General features: G+C 33.7%; 2 protein-coding genes across 5 annotated transcripts; both read left to right on the forward strand.

Annotated features, from left to right (window-relative positions):
* Nucleotides 1-2,362: 2,362 nt before the first annotated feature.
* Nucleotides 2,363-7,413, forward strand: LOC125675233 (cell death abnormality protein 1-like). 2 transcript variants are annotated; one of them, XM_056157750.1, is made up of 6 exons: nucleotides 2,363-2,679; nucleotides 2,841-2,911; nucleotides 3,207-3,344; nucleotides 3,573-3,701; nucleotides 6,386-6,418; nucleotides 6,683-7,413. In XM_056157750.1, exons 1-6 carry the CDS (start codon nucleotides 2,591-2,593, stop codon nucleotides 6,775-6,777), a joined length of 555 nt encoding a protein of 184 aa, XP_056013725.1. In that variant the 5' UTR covers nucleotides 2,363-2,590; the 3' UTR covers nucleotides 6,778-7,413. The 2 variants fall into 2 exon arrangements, with proteins under 2 accessions (XP_056013725.1, XP_056013724.1); XM_056157749.1 differs by lacking the exon at nucleotides 3,573-3,701 and having other exon boundaries at nucleotides 6,386-6,422; nucleotides 6,974-7,413.
* Nucleotides 7,414-7,961: 548 nt separating this feature from the next.
* Nucleotides 7,962-18,465, forward strand: LOC125675234 (uncharacterized). 3 transcript variants are annotated; one of them, XM_056157753.1, is made up of 8 exons: nucleotides 7,962-8,348; nucleotides 8,946-8,986; nucleotides 9,148-9,225; nucleotides 16,033-16,103; nucleotides 16,430-16,567; nucleotides 17,518-17,550; nucleotides 17,815-17,892; nucleotides 18,106-18,465. In XM_056157753.1, exons 4-8 carry the CDS (start codon nucleotides 16,046-16,048, stop codon nucleotides 18,315-18,317), a joined length of 519 nt encoding a protein of 172 aa, XP_056013728.1. In that variant the 5' UTR covers nucleotides 7,962-8,348; nucleotides 8,946-8,986; nucleotides 9,148-9,225; nucleotides 16,033-16,045; the 3' UTR covers nucleotides 18,318-18,465. The 3 variants fall into 3 exon arrangements, with proteins under 3 accessions (XP_056013728.1, XP_056013729.1, XP_048768713.2); XM_056157754.1 differs by lacking the exon at nucleotides 7,962-8,348 and having other exon boundaries at nucleotides 8,857-9,225; XM_048912756.2 differs by lacking the exons at nucleotides 7,962-8,348; nucleotides 8,946-8,986; nucleotides 9,148-9,225 and adding an exon at nucleotides 15,735-15,819.
* Nucleotides 18,466-20,684: the final 2,219 nt, after the last annotated feature.

Here is a 20,684-nt window from a genome sequence, read left to right on the forward strand (position 1 = left end):
GCTTAAAGCCAGTAAACTATTACAATTAGAGGAAGTTGGGACGTTCCTAAGATAGTTTTGTAAATCATGGTTTGGGTATTTAACATTCAGATAATTCAGCTTCTCGGTTGTCATTTCCCACATTTGTGTAACAATATACCAACATTACATGTATCTTGTGTTTATATCTCTCAATTGATTCGTCTGGTTGGTATGTATTTTGTTAATTATGATCATAGCTTTAGATGAATGAAAGGTGAATGCAAGTTGAAGATAATGAACAGTGATCAATTTCATAACTCCTATAAACAATATAAAATAGATAGTTGGGCAAACACGGACCCCTGGACACACCAGAAATGATCGTGTGTGTGTGCTATCGGAATGCTGAAAGCTGGTATGTTGTACAACAATATTGCAACGCAGTTTGAGTTCATATTGACACTGTAAATGGTTCATGGAGACGATATGAACAGATACCGTTTTTCGGACTTCCGTGTGGCACTTCACGTCGGTAAGATACGTATAGAATCTAAAGTATACTGCTACAACATCTGAGCCATTCCGTAACTGATAAAAAACCGATCTGATTCCATATCAAACCCTTCTGTGTTCCATTTCAACCCAAAGTGGGTTTTTATATACAAAAATTTCCATTCTCATATAAACCATTCATTTCCTCAAAATGTTTGTTACCTCTAACCATTCACTCCCTCATAGGCAATTGGATCAGACGTCAGTCCGTCACTGTATATCAACATGGCGCTTAGTCGAGATGAAAGACACAATATTTTAAAGTTATACTAGGGTGGAGAATTCTGTTCAACTAAGTTTTACAGAAAAAGTACCATTTTATCAAGGCTCGACATAGCATAATTATACTTTTGGGTAATAGCTAAATTTAGTTTCACCAAGATTATGAACGGAAATCAACTTTCTGAAGAAGAAAATATGTGAAGATGGATTTTTTTATTTTAAAATCAATAAATGAATCAATAAATAAATGAATATAAAAATATTCCTTTTGATGAAAAGAAGTTCGTGTAGCGGGGATTATTTTTTTTAATTTTATCAATTCATTGTTTTCCTCGATAGGTGAATGCAAAACAATCAAAATGTGAAATTGTTAGATCTTCTTTAATTATGGACAACTCTTAGACTAATATGAATTTGCCATGCTTTGGTGAAAGTGTTGAAAAAAATGAATTCAAAACAAGTTGATGGTACAAGGGTTTCAACAGTTTCCACTGTGAGCCCCATATCCTGATCAGGTAAACGGTGTTATAAGTAGTCAAAATCAATGTGCCAATGCAAGAACGGTTTAACAATCGGTATGAAACACATAAGACATCATTTGACCCAATGATATGTTGTATTGACGAACTAGATCGTTATAAGGACCATATAATTTGCGAAATTCTGACTTAAATCGAGACTGTTGAAACCACCGTGTCATCAACTTGTTTGTCAGTAGCTTGCCTCGATTTGAAACTGATCATACGCAGAACAAGCTCTTGAGTATCGAATCGTTTGATATATATAAACACCATATACAGGTGATAATGGAATATTGCTACATAAACATTGGAAGTTGACGATGGAACAGCTGAAATCACCCCGTTTGTCATACAGTTGAGTTGTCAGTTTGCCGTTAATGTCTACTTGGAATAAAATATCTAAATATGAAGCAGAAGTGGACGACTCTGTGGTGTCTTTTATTTCGAGCTCACAGACGTATATTGAATCAACATATGCATGAAAGTTATTATTGTTAATAGACAAAAACGTCGTCAATATATCTAAATGTCGAATTGAAGGCCAAAGGAAGAAGTTTTTCTTCTTACATAGAAACTTTTGAATAAATCGTAGTTATGGATGTTTCCGTTTTCCATTTTCATTGAAGAAACAACTACCTATGGTGTAAGAGGTGTAGTCTTATGATTCATTTTGAAGAATGGTGTGTAAAGTGTTCAAAAATCATGCGTTTTAATGTTGATTTAAGAAAATTTTGGGATTTCAAATTTACTAAAAGTTCGTTAGATGTTTTATAATCTACATGGAGGGTGAAGATAACGAACAGTGATCGATCTCATAACTGCTATAAACAATACAAAATAGATAGTTAGGCAAGCACGGACCCCTGGACACACCAGAGGTGGGATCAGGTGCCTAGGAAGAGTAAGCATCCCATGTCGACCGGTCACACACGCCGTGAACCCTATATCCTGAACGGGTAAACGGAGTTATCCGCAGTAAAAAAAAACAAACAAAAAAACCGGCCTAATAATCGATATGAAACATGTCAGATAGCAAGTGATTTACACCACTCCATACATTTTCGTTCGTGCTAGTAGCCTTACTCCATGCATTTAATGATAAACGCATGTCACATAAAATAAGAGTCAAATGCTCGCATGATTGCCTCATTTTTTTGTGAACTTAAGGGTAATTAAACTTTAATGATTAATCTTTGTAAACTTGCTATCTAAAACAGGATCTCGTTGTTTAAGTACTCTAACCAAATACACATATGCGTTGTAACACGGTTTTTTTTCGGAACAGGAAACATTTAATTATCGTATTGAAAATGTACAGGAAATATAGATAGAAAATGTTTATAGATATGTCTATCGAAATTGTAAATGTATTTTGGCTATTGTCTTATTTACACCCAAGTGTTTCTGATGTAGTATGCGGAGGGTATGTACTTTTTTAAAAATCTTAACATAAGAGTTCTGTTTCGGCAGTGTTTTAAGAGAAGGCTCATTTCATTAAGTTTCAAGCACAAGGAACTTACCGGTTATACATTGTTGTGTTTATAATGGTATGAAGCATTGTATTTGAACATCATATTTTTGTAGATTAAATGGACGTAAATGCTGTAGTGGTTTTACTGGATATGTTTGGAACGAGACGGTTCACAACTGCACCAGTCAGTAATATTCCATCAATAAATGTCTGAACTACAGAAAATATATGCATTAGAAATCAAAGGAAACTAACATATAGATATACATATAATGAATTATTCTGTAGTGATATCGTTGCAATTGATTCAGAGGAGTGCTGGAAAAAGCATCATAGCGTTGATTGTATAGATTAAGTTTGAATTGTTTTCAGTGCTATCCCTCTTAAATGGTCATACTCTATTTTCACATTAGGTTAAAACCCCCAATGCACAATTCAAGTATAGGTTTTAGAATATATACTGAATTTATATGATACAGGGTGTACGTCGGGGTCTCACGGAGAAAATTGTGCTTCACCTTGCCCTTTTCCGCATTATGGCTATCGATGTGGCTTACAGTGCAACTGCAATGAAGATGAATGTCATCATCAATATGGTTGTAAGAGAAGTTATGGAGGTACATTTCGTGTCACCAATCTCTCTCTCTCTCTCTCTCTCTCTCTCTCTCTCTCTCTCTCTCTCTCTCTCTCTCTATATATATATATATATATATATATACCATTATATAGAAATAAAGTAATCTGTATTTATCTTTTAGCTTTATATATTTGAAATATTGCATCATAATTAACGATATAGCTCAGGGTTTTACTTTAAATCCGACCATCTTTACTTGATTTGATAGACTGTGATCCGGGAGTCCATGGTCCATATTGTGAATCAACATGTCCATACCCGGGATTTGGAAAGGAGTGTCAAATGACATGTGTTTGTGACGAGCATGACTGTAACCCAACTACAGGGTGTCTATTAGGTAAATGGAAATACCAATAGTTTTGCATAAGACCATATAAAACAGTTTTTGGGTACACATTTCAAAATTGTAGCACTTCCTCAAGCATATTGGAAGGAGGCATACAAATTCTAAATTCAAAATTCTAAATATGAAGATAAGTAGAACCCTTGTTGATGAGTCTCCCACATGTCCGTTGCTAGGCACAGACTTGTGACATACTGATTCAGCAAAAGATATGTCGTCTGTATGTTAAGGTAGTGTGATTGCAAAGTATAAATCAGATTCAATTATTTGAATGCATTTTCTAATTTCCATATTGAAATGAATTCTAAAAACAAACAAAAATATGGACATTGGTCTTTGTTATAGAAATATAATGTGGTTTGACCTTTTCGCTCTTACATATGTAAAATTCATTGAATTATTGAATTATTTGTTTTAACAAATTGATTGTATAATTTGTGTAAACAAATTGATTGAATTATCGAATTATTTGTTTAAACTAATTGTCTGTTGGCATAACCATAATTACAATATGCCTCAATCATTGGTTGAAATCAATGCACAGTTACGTTTTTAAAAACATGCCTGAAAAACACTTAGATGTAGTAGATTAAAAATAAATATTGATTTATTGTCATACGCGGGCGGGTTAAGGCGTCCCATACCAATATGTGACGTCATAATAGAAAATGACGTCGTCACTGCAAACTTAAGCTGTTACCAAAAAATGCATGACGGGGAGAGTGTCTTAAGCTTTAGACCTTATTTCAAACAGCCTATAATATATCAGAACGCCATTGCAATATTCACGTGTCTGAATTGTATTTTAAAATCTTATATGTCCGAACATTTTAAAATATTTTTTTAATTACCCCTGATTGATATTCGGCGTGTTCAAACCGCTTTCGAAAAAAAAAAAACTTTTGAAATATTTTCTGTTTTATAACAGTGGTTAGAGGTATAATTTATGATGTTTTTAAAAAAGAGCCTAGAACAGGCAATTTATGAGGATATATTTGAAAAGATTTACGGAAATCGTAAGATCTTGCTTGGGGAAAATGTGTGATGGCTTTGTTTGAATACATATTACCCTCAAATGTGTTGGTAAGTGTGTCGGTAAGTTAAACTCTTCATGAAAGACATGTATTTTGTATTCAAGTAATACTACGATTTTTTTTTTCAAGCACATTTCGGATACGCAAGGCTACCATCAGTTTATTTATTTATATATTTCAACTAATTCGATATGTAAGAGGTTGTTCTGTGTATAGTCAGTTTTTAAATCGAGACAAGCTACTGACAAACAAGTTGATGGTACAGGGTTTTCAACAGTCTCGATTGAAATCAGCATGTCGCAAATTATATGGTCGTTACAACGATCTAGTTCGTCAATACAACCTATCATGGGTCAAATGCTGTCTGACATGTTTCATACCGATTGTTAGGCCGTTCTTGGCACACTGAGTTTAGCTACGGATAACTCTGTTACCTGATCAGGATATAGGGCTCAAGGTGAGTGTGACCGGTCGACAGGGGATGCCTACTCCGCCTAGGCACCTGATCCTGCCTCTGATGTGTCCTGGGGTCCGTGTTTGCTCAATTAGCTATTTTGTATTGCTTATTATGACCCCTGGGTTGAGGCCTCTGCTGGTGGACTGCTAGTCACCAAGGGTCTCTACAGCATAGTAGCTAAGTACTTCGGTACTAGCTTGAAAATACGGATGTATATTTGATTTCCGTTATAAAATTTAGAAATTCATTGCAGACTTAAGGATTATCTCCCTCACGCATAACTCTTATCCTTAGACGAATTTGACTCCACTTTTTTGGCACACTGTTTTTCCTTATAATATCTCTAACACTTAATTGTTATTTCGTATTTCAAACACTTGGGTTGAGCATCACTGAGGAGACATTATTTGTCGAAATGCTCGTCTGGTGTATCAAATTGGATACCGTATACGTTTTACATGATAGCAGTTATGAGATTGGTCACTGTTCGTTGTCTTCACCTTTCATGAAACAAAAAGTTGAAAATAAGTGTTTAATCAGCTGCACTGAAGCGATTTATATGAAACACTTCAAACAATTATAAATGGCCGTAACGTGATTAACACAATCATGTGATACCATATTAAATATGTTAATATATAGCCGAGAGAACCTTCCATATAAATTGTTTGTACTTAAGTATATCAATTACAAGTTTTAAACAAAACCGACCTCGCAATGCAATGTATGTATTAACGCATTTCAAACTTCCGCGAAGCCTCAACATACCTTCGTATGAATACTCGAAAGAAACTAATAAAAAAACTCAAAATTTGATTTCTAAACGATCATCTCTAAAAGTTCCACACGTTTCGCTATGGTTTGCCTCAAAATTAAAGATGATACGCAAAGAGAATTTATTGACGAACCTGTTTTAACCATATGCTAAAAGCATTGTTATTATCAGTGTGCTCTTTGGAAGATTTAGTAACCAAATGAATAAATGCCCAACATTTTCATTCTAACCATTTACTATTTAGATTTTGAATTATTAGAAAATGCATTGAATGTCTAGGGGCATAAAAGTTACAAGATATTGAATGACATAAAAGTGGTTGAGTGTGCAGATTAATATATTGTTTTATTGATGGATTATTCCGCTTTCAATTGTAATTCCTTTCAACTTATTTCTAAATTTGTATTGACAGAAGGAAATGGAACTACATGGGATGAAAAGACGGGTTAGTACTATGCTACGCTCAATATGAACTAGTATATGCTTGATTAAATTATCTTACCCTATGTCCACAAGATCGGGAAGTTTCCTTATAAGGAATACAAACAAATGTAAGAAGATGGGGGGGGGGGGTATTGAATAATATTTATGTAATATTTTGATTAATTGACTACAAGGAGATCCATTGAACATCCCAATGATATACCTTCACAGTTTCTACTCTTAATATAATAAATTTGTAAAATACCAATATTCTTTTTTTTTCCAGATTCGTCATCATCTGCGGCAGGTCCGTTAGCGACAACAACTATTGTGTATCCATCGGATACAGTAAATGAAAATTTTAGTAAGGCATCGTATTGAATAGTTTGAATTCCAGATTCTTAAAATCCACAAAAATCATGATCCCTTTAATAAGCAAGCGTGATTTATGTTGGCATGATTTCTTATTATTCTTTTATCTAAATTTACAAATGAGCATACTAATTCTGCTAAAAGTTATGCCGATTTAAATGGTTTATGTAATATTTGACACTGTGTCAAACATAAATGTAAATAGTTCCCCCCGTTTAGATGAACTAGATGCAGATAGTAAATCTTGTGTTGGAAAGGGGAATTTCTCCACTATCAAGGGATATGCAGAAACTTTGAGATATGCCATTATTGGACTTGGATTGGTGTGCTGCGTATTCCTCATCTTCTACATAGGACTGCACATTGATTTCAACAGACATATACCGGAAGTAAAGGATATACAAGACCACGAAAGACAAATAAATGTCTAAATTGGAAGAGAGGCATTCTTTAGGAAGTTATGGACGGAGCTTCAAATGCGGAAACTGTGTTCATTGACATATATTCACGATATCTGATGTATTTGCGGGATATTTCGTAAAACGGAAATGCTTAAAGTACACGCTACATGAACTTTACACATGTTTTCCGAATCAAAACTTACATTTGAAGTGAAAAATATATAAATATATATTTTCGCATATCAATGCTAGTTTGTTAAGAGTACATTTCACGACGTCACTAATATTAAGGTAATCATTCTGACCCAGTTAGCAAGTCAGAAAATGTTATATCAAAATTAAACTTAAATATAAACAACGGAGTTCAATTGAAATCATCTTAAAAGACAACACAAATTTCACTTCAATCGAGGTTACACCTGTTCAAATTTAATTTGTTGTTATCTCCAATTTTGTTTAGGAAATATTTTCTCGGATTCTAAGTTAGACCTCTAACATTGCAAATGGAGACTTGCATCCTTACCGTCTGCAAAAACAGAAACATGGGATACAATTCACTAATGGTATAGGGTGACGCCATATTCTATATCTGAGCTGCATTTTGGTGTTATATTCAGTATACCATCACTGATAAAGAGGTTTTGACATTTCTTATTTGAATATAAACATGATAATATACACATGGATACCTACATTTCCAAAATTTATACGAAAGGCTTGATATATTAGTAAACAGTTTTTAAAGGCTGTTCCCATGTATGCCATAATCCTACGATCTGTATATCACAGAATCATTCACATGTACGTGACATTAGAAAAAAATGGGGTAATGGATTATTATATCATGGTGTGATTTTTGTTTGGACGTGCCACGGTTCAAAAACCTATTCAGGGTAAATTTATATATTGATTGATTGGTTGATTGTATATTGTTTAACGTTCCCCTGTAAAACTTTTCACGCATGGAGACGTCACCATTGCCACCGAAGGGCTGTAAAATTTAGGTCTATGCTTGGTGCTTACCACCTTTGAGCTGTGAGGGATCATCATCGTGCCACACCTGCTATGACACGGAACATCGGAGTTTGTGATCTCCTGTGAAGGACCACACAATTAATTCGCCTCTTACAACAAGCAAGAGGTACTGTTGACTTTTTGTTAGCCGGATCCTCACGAAATGTAAGTTGATATATACAACAAGTAAAGAAATAGATAGAGAGAGAGCGAGAAAGAGGAAGAGAGAAATAAAAGAGAGAGAGATATATCGATGGAATTGTATATCACAAAATGCTTGTAATGTTTAAATTTTAAGACAAACAATTTCATTTTTATCTGAAAAACAAAAGCTGATTTTTTTCGCCGTTGAATTTAATTTGATTTATTGTTCATTCGTTCCATTTTCTGCTGTGATTGCGATTTAGGCTTCGTCTTGTAACACACACACACACACACACACACACACACACACACACACACACACACACACACACACACACACACACACACACACACACACACACACACACACATATATATATATATATATATGTACATTTGAGTTATATGTAAATTATCACTGTAATGATTTTCCAAAGTCAAATGAAACATTCTCACTTTCTTTCCAAATACATGTATTATGAATCCTTTTTATTTTACCAGTAAATGTCGTAAATTATATCAAACATTCCATTTCATGGATATATATTTCCATTTTAGCCTGTAATTATGTGTGTTAAAGATAGAATGACAGAAGGACGTGTTTATTTTATATTTCAGAGAGGTTTATATCCATTCGTTAAAGTTGTCTCTATTTGAAGGTAAAAACGTTTATGACTGTAAAACTTCTTCTGGAGATAATAGGTGTATCAATTTAAACGTTTTAGGAACGAGTAAATTTTGCATATTGAAATTAAAATATAAAATAATTCAAAGAAGACTTTTGTCTTTCATCATAACTATCTCTTTATTTCTAATTTAGGCTGTGATTATGTGTATATTGGACAGTTTGGTAATATGCTGCGTTGCTATTCTGTCTATGGCGTAGCCGGATGTAAAAGTATGATTGTGCTTTTGTAATATATCAAACAATTATTTCCTCATTTATAGTTATTCATCTGAGTCATTGAATCATATAACGTATGTTTTTGTTTGCTATACAACTTGGCTGTTGATTTTAATTCCATGGCTATGATTCAAGAAATCTTCCAACTTTCCAATGATTTGTCTATCAAACCAAGGATGTAAAAACAGTATTGACCATATTTGTAAATATGCAAATTGCTATACTTTTGTACGTTTTTGGTTCATTGTCTATGTTCTGCATTTCTTGTAAAAAGAACAGGCATGCAACATGAAATGCTTGATAGGTGTTATTAAATTTACTGAAAACCTAGGATTAAGGTAGTGATTGCATGGGTCGTTGAAAATTGATAAACGTGAGGATATGTTTTTTATCTTTGCATATATTGTAGTTGAAAATATATTTAACCTCTCTTATCATCCTTCCGTAATAAATGGTACAGCTGGTGTTTCAGATGGTTTTATAATTTATAGGAATAGAGGGAGTAATACATGTCCACATTTTATGTCAAATCGTAGTTTAATCTTTGTATCATTGATACTAAGATGTCCATCTACTTCCATATAGTAGCATGGTTTCTCATGATTTTTAAAAAAAAATTTACCAGACATTCTATGGTCGTTATAATGATCTAGTTCGTCAATACAACCTGGCGTTGGGTCAAATGCTGTCTGGCGTATTTCATACCGATTGTTAAGCCGTTCTTGACACACTGATTTTGACTGCGGATAACTCCCTTTACCTGATCAGGATATAGGGCTCACGGCGGGTGTGACCGGTCAACAGGGGATGCTTACTCCTCCTAGGCACCTGATCCCACCTCTGGTATGTCCAGGGATCGATGTTTGCCCAACTATCTATTTTTTATTGCTTATGGGAGTTATGAGATTGATTACTGTTCGTTATCTTCACCTTGCATTGATACCCCCTGACAAATAAATGACCAATTAAATAGTTTAATGTTTCTATTTGGTGTAACCTATGTTAGTAACAATATTTGTTCAAAGTTTCGATATCGATATTGGTTGTCAGGGTTAATATAGCACTATGGACATTATAATTACCCTTTCCTTATATAAATGTTGCAGGTAATAATATGGATAAATTTGCATCTTTTTTATTCGTATGAACAATGACCGTTCTGTTATCATTAAATTAATTCCACAGAGAATAATATTAATATTGTTTTGGTGATGTATTTGCTTGCATTTTTTACTATTAACGGTTTACGCTCCTGTAAACATATATAAGACAATCTATAATTGGTCAGGAATGATTTTCTGTGAAAATAAGATTAATGTATATTTTTTTTGCATAATCTCAAATTATTGCTTGGAGTGCAGATAATAAAATGTACAGCAGAGTTGATATTAGATTTTTAAAAAAATGGAATGCCTCAAAATATTCAACAGAACGACTATGGATTTAGGGAGGGGGATTGAAGGTGACATTAGTGATAGATTATCATTATGAAAGGTGAAGATAACGAGCATTGATCAATCTCATAACACCTATAAGTAATACAAAATAGAGGGTTGGGCAAACGCGGTCCCCTGGATATACCAGAGGTAGGATCATGTACTTAGGTGGAATAAGCATCCCCTATCAATAGCTCACACCAACCGTAAGTCCTATATATCTTGATCGGGTAAAAGGAGTTATCCGCAGTCAAAACTAGTGTACCAAGAACTGCCGAATAATCGCCATGAAACAAGTCAGAGAGCATTTCACCCAATGATTCATGTAGGTTGATGTGAACAACATCCAATGGCATATCCGTTGAATATTCTGAAATTTGAAAATCATCGTAAATTGATATCTTAGTTAAACTGAAAGTTCAAGTCTTTTACATGAGCTAATGTAAAACTAGAAAATAGTATTGTGATAGATAATTTTGTTTTTTCATTTTGTGATTAGTACCAAAATGACGGAAATCTATACTATTTTCAGTTCATGCAAGATTACACATATACTTTCATGCATGATTGTTTTATCGTGTTGTTTTTTGGGTTATAAATCGAAATTACTTCTATACCGCAGTTTAGTGATTGGTGACCTCTGTAGGCGTTATTGTATTCATCGGCAAGGTAAAATCAACCAAAAGTGTCCTGATTATTATACTCTCGTCTTTGGATGGGAAATATTATGGTACAGGTATGTTTGTACATCCGTCCTTCCATTTGTCCATTCGGTTTTTCATCCGACAGCCCGTTCGGTATTTTGTGCTGATAATTTCATTTCTCTGTCACATATCAAGGTAAAACTTGCTATGTAACTTCTTTGTGGATCACTTTAGATCTCATTGCATTATTCACTCATTTGGACCACTCTTGATGCAGTTTTGCCCGTTTATTTCAAAAATTATTTTTATATTAAATGTACATAATTTATCCTACTAGTTTCTTCCACAATTTCCAAGCAAGATCCATTCTGCTTTACAGAGTGTTGAACTTTGAAAACATTGGGGAAATATTCTACAAACATAAGTCTTGGTTTGTATATCTACATCATGTCACAGTTTTAGATTAAGACCCGCTATTCATACGATGCAAAGAATCTATGTAACACCCTAATGAGTTTTACAAATTATGACGTAAGCAAAAGACCTCGTGAAAGGTAAATATACCGAACAGTGATCAATCTCATAACTCCTACAATCAACACAAAATAAATAATTGGGGAAGCCCGGACATCTGTACCCACCTCAGGTGGGATCAGGTGCCTAGGAGGATTAATCATCCCCTGTCGACCGGTCACACCCGCCGTGAGCCCTATATCCTGATCAGGTAAAGAGAGTTATCCGCAGTCAAAATCAGTGTGCCAAGAACGGCTTAACAATCGGTATGACACACGTCAGACAGCATTTGACCCAATAATAGGTTGTATTGACGAACTAGATGGTTGGTACCATATACGTTTTACATTAGGACCCATGGGTCGAGGTCTCTGCTGGCGGACTGTTAGTTCCCGAGAGTGTCTACAACCCAGTAGCTAAGTACTTCATTACTAGCTTGAAAATACGGAAGTATATTTAATTGTTGGGATAAAAGTATAGAAATTCATTTCAAAATTACGGATTATCGCCTTCATGCATAGCTCTTATCCTTGGACGCATTTGACTTAGGAATTAATGCTTAAAGTGGAACCTACTTGAGATGCCTGTCGTTAAACTTATAATTAGTTTCCCACTAAATCAGAGTTGGGATTGCAGTGGCGGAATTAAATATATGAGGGAAAATGGTATACATTTAAATGTGAAGTAAGAACATACCCGTAAGAACATACTCGTATATCGTGGAATATAACTCCAGTTTTCATTTAGAACTTTGACGTACTGTGATTGGAGTTATTTTAACATTTTAACATATATCTTTTTTAAATGTACATGGGAGATGATAAATCCGTTTTACATATTCACTTTATACTGTTTTTGGTCTCAATACTTCATGTCTTCACTGCCACAATTATTTGACGGTGAATCAGTTTTCCTGTTTTATCAATCATTCACATGTATTTTTATTAACACGTTATGTACATTTAGACGTTTGGTATAGTGTTCGACAGCTGCTTAACATGCATTGCACATCACTACAATGTGTTTGTACACAGTGAATAAAGCCACTGAGACTGAACACAACACGCACATTGTTGTATATGTGTAGACCAAATATTATACTTAAAAGGACATGGACACGCTTTGAGTTGAACATATTCAAATATCACTTATTTATTTTTAATGTTTAGAATGCTTAACGAAAGTATTACTAAGGATCAGCAGAAATTGAATGACAGTAGTCAAGGTATATGAGAGATACAGAGGTCTCGAATCCTTGTTATGTAAACAAGGCTCGTGCCAGTGTTTGCTTTACATAGGTTAAATCAGCTAGTGAAAGTTTCGTTTAAAGCATTTTTTTTTTCAATTTATAAGTGAATTCGTAACACAATTAACTATTTTGTAGTGTTTGGCACATCTCATTTTGTTTTAAACACGCTATTTTCTATCAAAAAGTCTACGGAAAACAAAAACATGGCATGAGCCTTGTTTACATCAGAGATAATTGCAAGTGCTTTATCTCACTTATAAATCAAAAACTCATCTTCAAATTTTGGTTGACCATTAGAAATACTTTAGTTAAGCATTGTAAACAATACAAATGGAAAAATAGAATAATATTTTGTTTTAGCTCAAATCGTGGCCATGCTCCCTTAAGGACAATAATTATCACCCTGTATTCATCGTTATGCTATCCATTTAGAGGCAAAGGTAGCTAAGTGGATGTTTTATTCAATATAAATTGTGTACACACCGCTTCTTCATTTGTGACTCGAGGACCCTATTTCAACTGTGTTTATTTTTCGTATCTATTCCAAATAAAATAATGCACCCGATCCCACATTTTTTGTTTCCAGGGGTCTGTGCTTGCCCAACTCTTTATTTTTTATTGCTTACAGGAGTTAAGAGATTTATTACATTTCGTTATCTTCACCTTTCATGGGGATGGAAATGATAAAGTCCTTATCAGTATCCATATATCCGCCTAAAGCATGTAGATAATATAAAACTCATTTTGTGCTGAATAGCAACAATATTGCTGAAAATCCTATTATCAATCGGATGTCCTCCAAAGTTGAAATTATTGGATTCAAAACATTTTTACTCAGAATGGCTCATCTTACTTGGGTTTGAAATTGTAAAAAAAACAAAACAAATAGCAAGTTGGAAAACGCAGTAAGAAATGTTGTATGAACTGTAATTAAAAAATAAATTCTTGTTGAATTCGGTTTGGTCTTATGTTTATGTTTTTTTTTAACTTCAGTGGTTGTTGCTTATGTTGAACGAAATGCTGAAAAAATGCGTTCGTAAGCTTTTTACAATACTGCACGTTAAATGTTTATAAATTTTTCTACTTTATTTTACCAGTCCTTCGTTGACGGTATTAATGCATTTATGTGAAACATTTTACAGATAAGTGTTTACATACTTTCATCATTCTTGAAGGCGTATCTCTATATTTACAACATAACCTTTACAAAAGGATATTTTGGAGAAAATTGCACACACACTTTCCTTATCCACAGATTGGAGATCATTGTATCACCAAATGTCACTTTAGAAGATTGTAAGCACATATATGGTTGTAAAACAAATCCTGAAAGTACAATTACATGAACTATTCCGGGATATAGAATTTATATGAAAATATTTTTTTTTTTTGCAAACGAATCTGTTGGCTTTAAGTCAATCATCTATCAAATATCTTTGTCATTGATTTTAGAATATGTATATGGTTTTTTGGATCGTCTTGCAAGATGTCTTGTAGACATCCGTCTTATGGGTATCAATGGCAGCAGGCAGTATCGTAATTGTGAAAAACACAACTGCATCCATCCAAGGGGACGTAAGGGTGTGTTTGTTTTTACTATAAAGAATATAGAATAGTAGATATATCTAGGACGTGAAATTGATCACTGTTCGTTATCTTCACCTTGCTATTAACAATAAAAACTTTCATTCATATGTTGATTCAATATATCCCTGTGAACTCGAAATAAAAGACACCAAAGAGTCGTCCACTTATGCTTCCTACTTAGATATTAACGGCAAATTAACAACTCAATTTTATGACAAACGGGATGTTTTCAGCTTCTCTATCGTGAACTTCCCATATTTATATAGCAATATTCCTTTACCACCTGTATATGGTGTTTATATCTCTCAACTGAATGGATATGCGAGAGCTTGTTCTGCGTATGGTCAGTTTTTAAATGGAGGCAAGGTAATGACAAACAAGTTGATGGTACAGGGGTTTCAACAGTATCGACTGAAATCAGCATTTTGCAAAGTCTATGGTCGTTATAACGATCTAGTTCGTCAATACAACCTATCGTTGAGTTAAATGTTGTTTGACTAGTTTCATACCGATTGCTAGGCCGTTTTTGGCACACTGATTTTGACTACGAATAACTCTGTCCATCTGATAAGGATACAGGGCTCACGGTGGGTGTGATACAGATGTAATAATGGGCCTTACAAACAAAGACAATGTTGTTACGAGCTTTGTCAACTGAACACATGAACAAAAGCCTCTGATGTATTTGAACTTGGGATATGTGATTTATCAGACTAATGTATTTTTTTTTCTGTTTTATTCATCAGGCTGATGCTTTAACCACTAAGCTATGATGGTCGGTAAACAATTCGATCAATAGAAATAATTGGCAAAACATTTAAATCTCCATCTTGTGAGGTGGTGTCATAAATAGTATAAGCCTTAGTGTAGTGAGGTATCTTAATTTGAGAGATCAATATTTGGGTACTGGCAATTTGAAACAGGATATCTATATGCACATGCTTAAACCCGCTGTAAATACATGCAGTATCATGATCATATTTATTAACGGGAAGCATTTCCTAATCATACTGGAACAAGTTCAGGATATGTAATATATATATATATATATATATATATATATATATAAGCTGCTTATAGATATGTCTGTTCACATTGTAAACGTGTTGTGGTTGCTGTCTTATTTGTACCCGTCAGTCCCTGCTGTTCTATGCCGAAGGTATGTCAGTTTGTTTTTATATTCAAGGTATGTTTTCTTGTGTTTCTGCGACGTTTAAAGACGAGACGCATTTGAATCGGTAAAGAGCTAAAAACGTTGGTTACTTTTGTATTCTTAATAGAATAATTAGTTGTTAATTTCACCATAACATTGCTTTTTTGGGGGTTGGTAATCGAACGGAATATTGTATATTAGCAACTTTTTTTTTTGTAGAGGAAATGAAGTTATGTGCTGTATTGGTTTTTATGGATATGTTTGGAACGAGACGGTTCACAACTGTACCAGTCAGTAATGATTTATTAATAAATGTGTGAACTTAAAAAACAACGCGTGTATTTGAAATGTAAGAAAAATAAGATATAATCAGACTTATATTATCATAAATGTATTGAATTATTCTATCGTGTTAGGTTTGAAAAGCATGAATCAAATTGTAGGCAAAGGGTACTAAAACGCTAAATGTACAGAAATAGTTCGAAGAATTTCTGAATGATTCATGCCTATGAAATATCAATCCTATTAAATAAACACATTTCAACACTTTAGGCATTAAAACGTATGTATAATTTAAACAGTTATTTTAGAATTGATGTTGAATTTATCAATGCAGGGTGCACGATTGGGTTTTATGGAGACAGATGTGCTTTTCCTTGCTCCTTTCCACTTTATGGCATTAAATGTGCCTTTCACTGCAACTGTAGTAAAGAGGAATGTCATCATCAATATGGCTGCAAAAGAAGTTATGGAGGTAAAATTCATATCATTAGGCAATATTAATGCCTCTTATTCTTTAGAAAATGATAATTATTTTATTTGACTTTTACGTTACATACGTGGGTGTTGTATCATTTGTAAAGACGTGTCATACTTTTAGAAGAAAAAAAAAACCCGTTTTCTTTATATCCGACCTCTTTACTTGGATTTGATAGATGTTAGTCCGGGAGCCTATGGTCCCTATTGTGAATCAACATGTTCATATCAAGGATTTGGAAAGTGGTGTCAAATGACATGTCGTTGTGACGAGCATAAATGTAACCCGACTACTATATGTCTAGCTGGTAAATGGAAATACCAATACATGTGGTTTTGCATAAGACCCAATAGAAACAGTGGTTTTGGTAAACATTTTAAATTGTAGTACTTCCTTAAACACATCGGGAGTAGGTATACTACTTTTAAATTCAAGAGATGAATCTAAGGAGAACCTTTGCTGATGAGTTTCCCATATGGACCGTTGCTAGACACAAACTTGTAACATATACTAATTCATTAAGAGAAATAGGTTGAATTTCGTCTGTACTTCAGGGAAGTGCGATTACAAAGTATATATCGGTTTCAATCATATTGGATGGATTTTCTAATTTCTATATTAAAAAGAAATGCTAAGACAAGCAAAACTTGTCTTTGAAAAGATAATCGTCTTTGTTATGAAATTATAATGTAGTTTGACCTTTTCACTCTAATATATGTAGAATTCATTAAATTATTAGTGTATTTGTTTAAACAAATTGCCTTTTGGTATAAACACACCATACAATGCATACTTATGTTTTAGCAGGTAGTGACTATACATGGGTATAGATGTTTAGAAGACGTTAGATGACATAAAAACGGGGGGGGGGGTGATATATTTTTATTTTTATTCTTCCGTTTTAAAATGAATCCCTTTTCAAAATATTTCTAAATTTGTCTTGGCAGAAATAAATACAACTATATGGGATGAAAACGCAGGTAAGCAATTTACTACGTTTGATATAATATCGAATGAGCTAGTATTTACTTAGTAAAATTTCCTTACCCTATGTCCTCAAAAATCAGCAAGTTTCACAATAAAGAAATGCAAACAAATGGAATGAGATGGGTCACGTTCAATAATATATACGTAATTCCCTTGATTTATTGAATGCATGGAAATGTCCTACTGATATAACTTCAAGTTTTTACAAATATATTTACGACCCCCATTAATATACATTTCTAATATACCTATTTCAGATTCGTCATCACCAGCTACAGTTCCATTAACGACAACAACTAAGTCTAATCCATTGAGTATAGTAAATGAAAATTCTAGTAAGACATCATACTAAGTTGTCTGGATTCATTAACAAACCGCAAATATTATGTCCCCTTAATTAAACAAACTTAATTGAATGCTGGATAACTCCATTTATTTAAGGCTACCCGTGAGTATACACGTTCCACTCATTATTATGTGGATTTAAAGGGTTTCTGCAATATTTGAAATTTGTTTAAATATATATATAAGTAGTTTCATCCGTTTAGATGAACTAGCTGCGGAGAGTAACAATTGTATCGGAAAGGGGAACGGTTCCATTATAACGGACAACACAGAAACTTTGAGATATGCCATTATTGGACTTAGATTTGTCTGTTGCGTATTCCTTATCTTCTACATAGGACTGCACATTATTTTCAACAAATATATACCCAAAGTACAGAATAGACAAGAACACGAAAAACATATAGTTGTCTAAATTGGAAGGGAAACATTCATAAGGAAGTTATGGACGGAAATTCAAATGCGGACACTTTTTTCGATGACATGTTTACTTCAATGTATGTGATGCATTAATGTTGTTTCAAAAAACGGAAATCATTAAATTGAACGCTACATGGACTTTATACACACTTTTTAATTTGAATTGAAATTTTTTAAACAATTTTGCATATCAATACAAATTTCTAACGTGTACATATCACTACGTAATTGATAGTAAAATATACACTTTGACCAAGTCAGCAAATTTTATATTAAATTTGAATAGAAATAACGTAATTTAACTAAAATCACTTTGGAAGACAGCACGAATTCAGTGCACTCAATCTTCCACCTGTTTGAATTTAATTTGTTATATCCAATATTGTTTAGGGAATAGTTTCTTTAAAATGACTCTAAACAAGAACTCTAACACTGAAAATGGAGTCTTGTGTCCTTACAGCCGGAAAACAGAAAAAGTGGAGTGTAATTCATTAATTGTATAGACTAACGCCATATTCTATATATGAACTGCACTGTGGTGTCACATATTGTATAACATCACTGATAAAAAATCCTTGAAATTTGTTGTTTTAATATGTACATGTTAATATGCACATCGATACCTACATTTCCTAAATTTATATAGAGGTTTGTTTTCAGAGGCTTTGCGTGTATGTTTTATGCTGAAGATGAAATAAAAGCAGGATATTATATACGAATACAATTGGTTAATGAAACACAATCACTAGTTCTGAAAGCAAAATGAACCATACAATTGAGGTACATGTAGTAATGTTCCAACAGTAAATTGTTAAATCGAATGTCACAAGGCATAAAATGAGATTGGAATGAATCCTAAAATCTAAATTTTAAGATCGCCCTTACTGTAACTAAGAGAGAGAGAGAGAGAGAGAGAGAGAGAGAGAGAGAGAGAGAGAGAGAGAGAGAGAGAGAGAGAGAGAGACGTTGTGAAATGTCAAGGATATTTTGTAATCAAAGGAATTATGTTTTAATTATGCTTATTTTTTCCCTAAAAGTTTTAATTTAATGTAAAAGCGATATATTCCTTTTCGGTATATACTCTAACGTGGTAACAGTGCGGGATCCCGCTATAATCCTACGGTCCGTATAACGGGGAGTCATTCAAGTGTTTGTTATCATTCACATTAACGTGAGGATTGAAAATTTTGAACCAATGTCTTATGGAATCACCATGGTATTTTTATTTGGACGCACCTCGACTCAAAAAGTATGAATGGTAAGTTATCACGAGAGAGAGAGAGAGAGACAGACAGAGAGAGAGAGAGAGAGAGAGAGAGAGAGAGAGAGAGAGAGAGAGAGAGAAGTGTGAAATTATGAATCATCAATTGCTTTTATCACTTTGAATTAAAAAAGGTAATTTTCACCTGAAATAAGAAATCTGATTTTGTCCATGAATACGGTTTGCTTCATTGTTCATACGTTCAGTTTTCAGTGGTATAGACTTTGTCTGGTAGAAAGAGGTACATACAAGCCACGTGAGTTACACACATAAATTATCACTTTAATGGAATTAAATGAGTCACACTCGGTTCCTTTCTATCTATTACGCATGTGTGTAATTTCTTTTAAAAATGTCATCATTTACGTCGAACATTCCATTCAACGGATTCAGATTTCCACTTTGGTGTGCTTATAGGTATTAAATAGAACGCTACATTAGGACGAGTTCAACTTATATTTTGGAGAGACATGTGGTCATCCGTGCAACTAATATTTAACTGACGCTAAAACGGTTTTGACTGTAAAACTTATCCTAAGGGTAATATTAATGGAATTTCCTTAGGAGCGAGTGGATTTGTACTTGAAATTAAACTACTTAAAATCAGTCAAAGTTTGCCTTTGATCATTACTGTCCTTTTGTTTATACTTTAGACTGTCAGCCTCGATATAATGGACCGTTTGTGATACGCTGTATTGTTCCTTTTTCCATGAAGATCGTTGTCAGCATTTTTGCAATCATAAAAGAAACACTCTGTGTATCCGTCATCGAATGTAAACGTATGATTTTGGTTTTGTAATATATTCAAGTACCAAATTATAATATAACTTAGAACAAAGAGCATTCCTTATGAGTGGATGCAAAAGACAAGGGTAGTAACCTTCGTTTATCAAATGTACATAAATTCTGAAAAAATACAAGTCACCGGAGTCACTCAATGATTCACTTAGCAACCACGACAAAGCGTCTGTCTGATAAGTTAACCATCTTAGTTCTACGCAGCATATTTATCAAGATTTTAAACGTATACATTGAAGGTGAAGTTTGTCATGCCAGAAAATATGTGTATCCTATGTGTGAAGGATATTTCGCTTCCCTTTA

The sequence above is a fragment of the Ostrea edulis genome, chromosome 3, assembly GCF_947568905.1.
Source record: "Ostrea edulis chromosome 3, xbOstEdul1.1, whole genome shotgun sequence".
In the NCBI taxonomy this organism is placed as follows: Eukaryota; Metazoa; Mollusca; class Bivalvia; order Ostreida; family Ostreidae; genus Ostrea; species Ostrea edulis.

What these genes read in the sequence shown, in the direction of transcription:
- LOC125675233 (XM_056157749.1), top strand. Translation starts at nt 2,591, where the DNA reads ATGTTTATAGATATGTCTATCGAAATTGTAAATGTATTTTGGCTATTG. An exon ending in TCTGATGTAGTATGCGGAGG is followed by an intron (nt 2,680 to 2,840) that starts GTATGTACTTTT and finishes ATATTTTTGTAG; the next exon opens with ATTAAATGGACGTAAATGCT. An exon ending in TGGGATGAAAAGACGGGTTA is followed by an intron (nt 6,423 to 6,973) that starts GTACTATGCTAC and finishes AAATGTAAATAG; the next exon opens with TTCCCCCCGTTTAGATGAAC.
- LOC125675234 (XM_048912756.2), top strand. Translation starts at nt 15,743, where the DNA reads ATGTCTGTTCACATTGTAAACGTGTTGTGGTTGCTGTCTTATTTGTAC. An exon ending in GACGGTTCACAACTGTACCA is followed by an intron (nt 16,104 to 16,429) that starts GTCAGTAATGAT and finishes TTATCAATGCAG; the next exon opens with GGTGCACGATTGGGTTTTAT. An exon ending in TATAGTAAATGAAAATTCTA is followed by an intron (nt 17,893 to 18,105) that starts GTAAGACATCAT and finishes TCATCCGTTTAG; the next exon opens with ATGAACTAGCTGCGGAGAGT.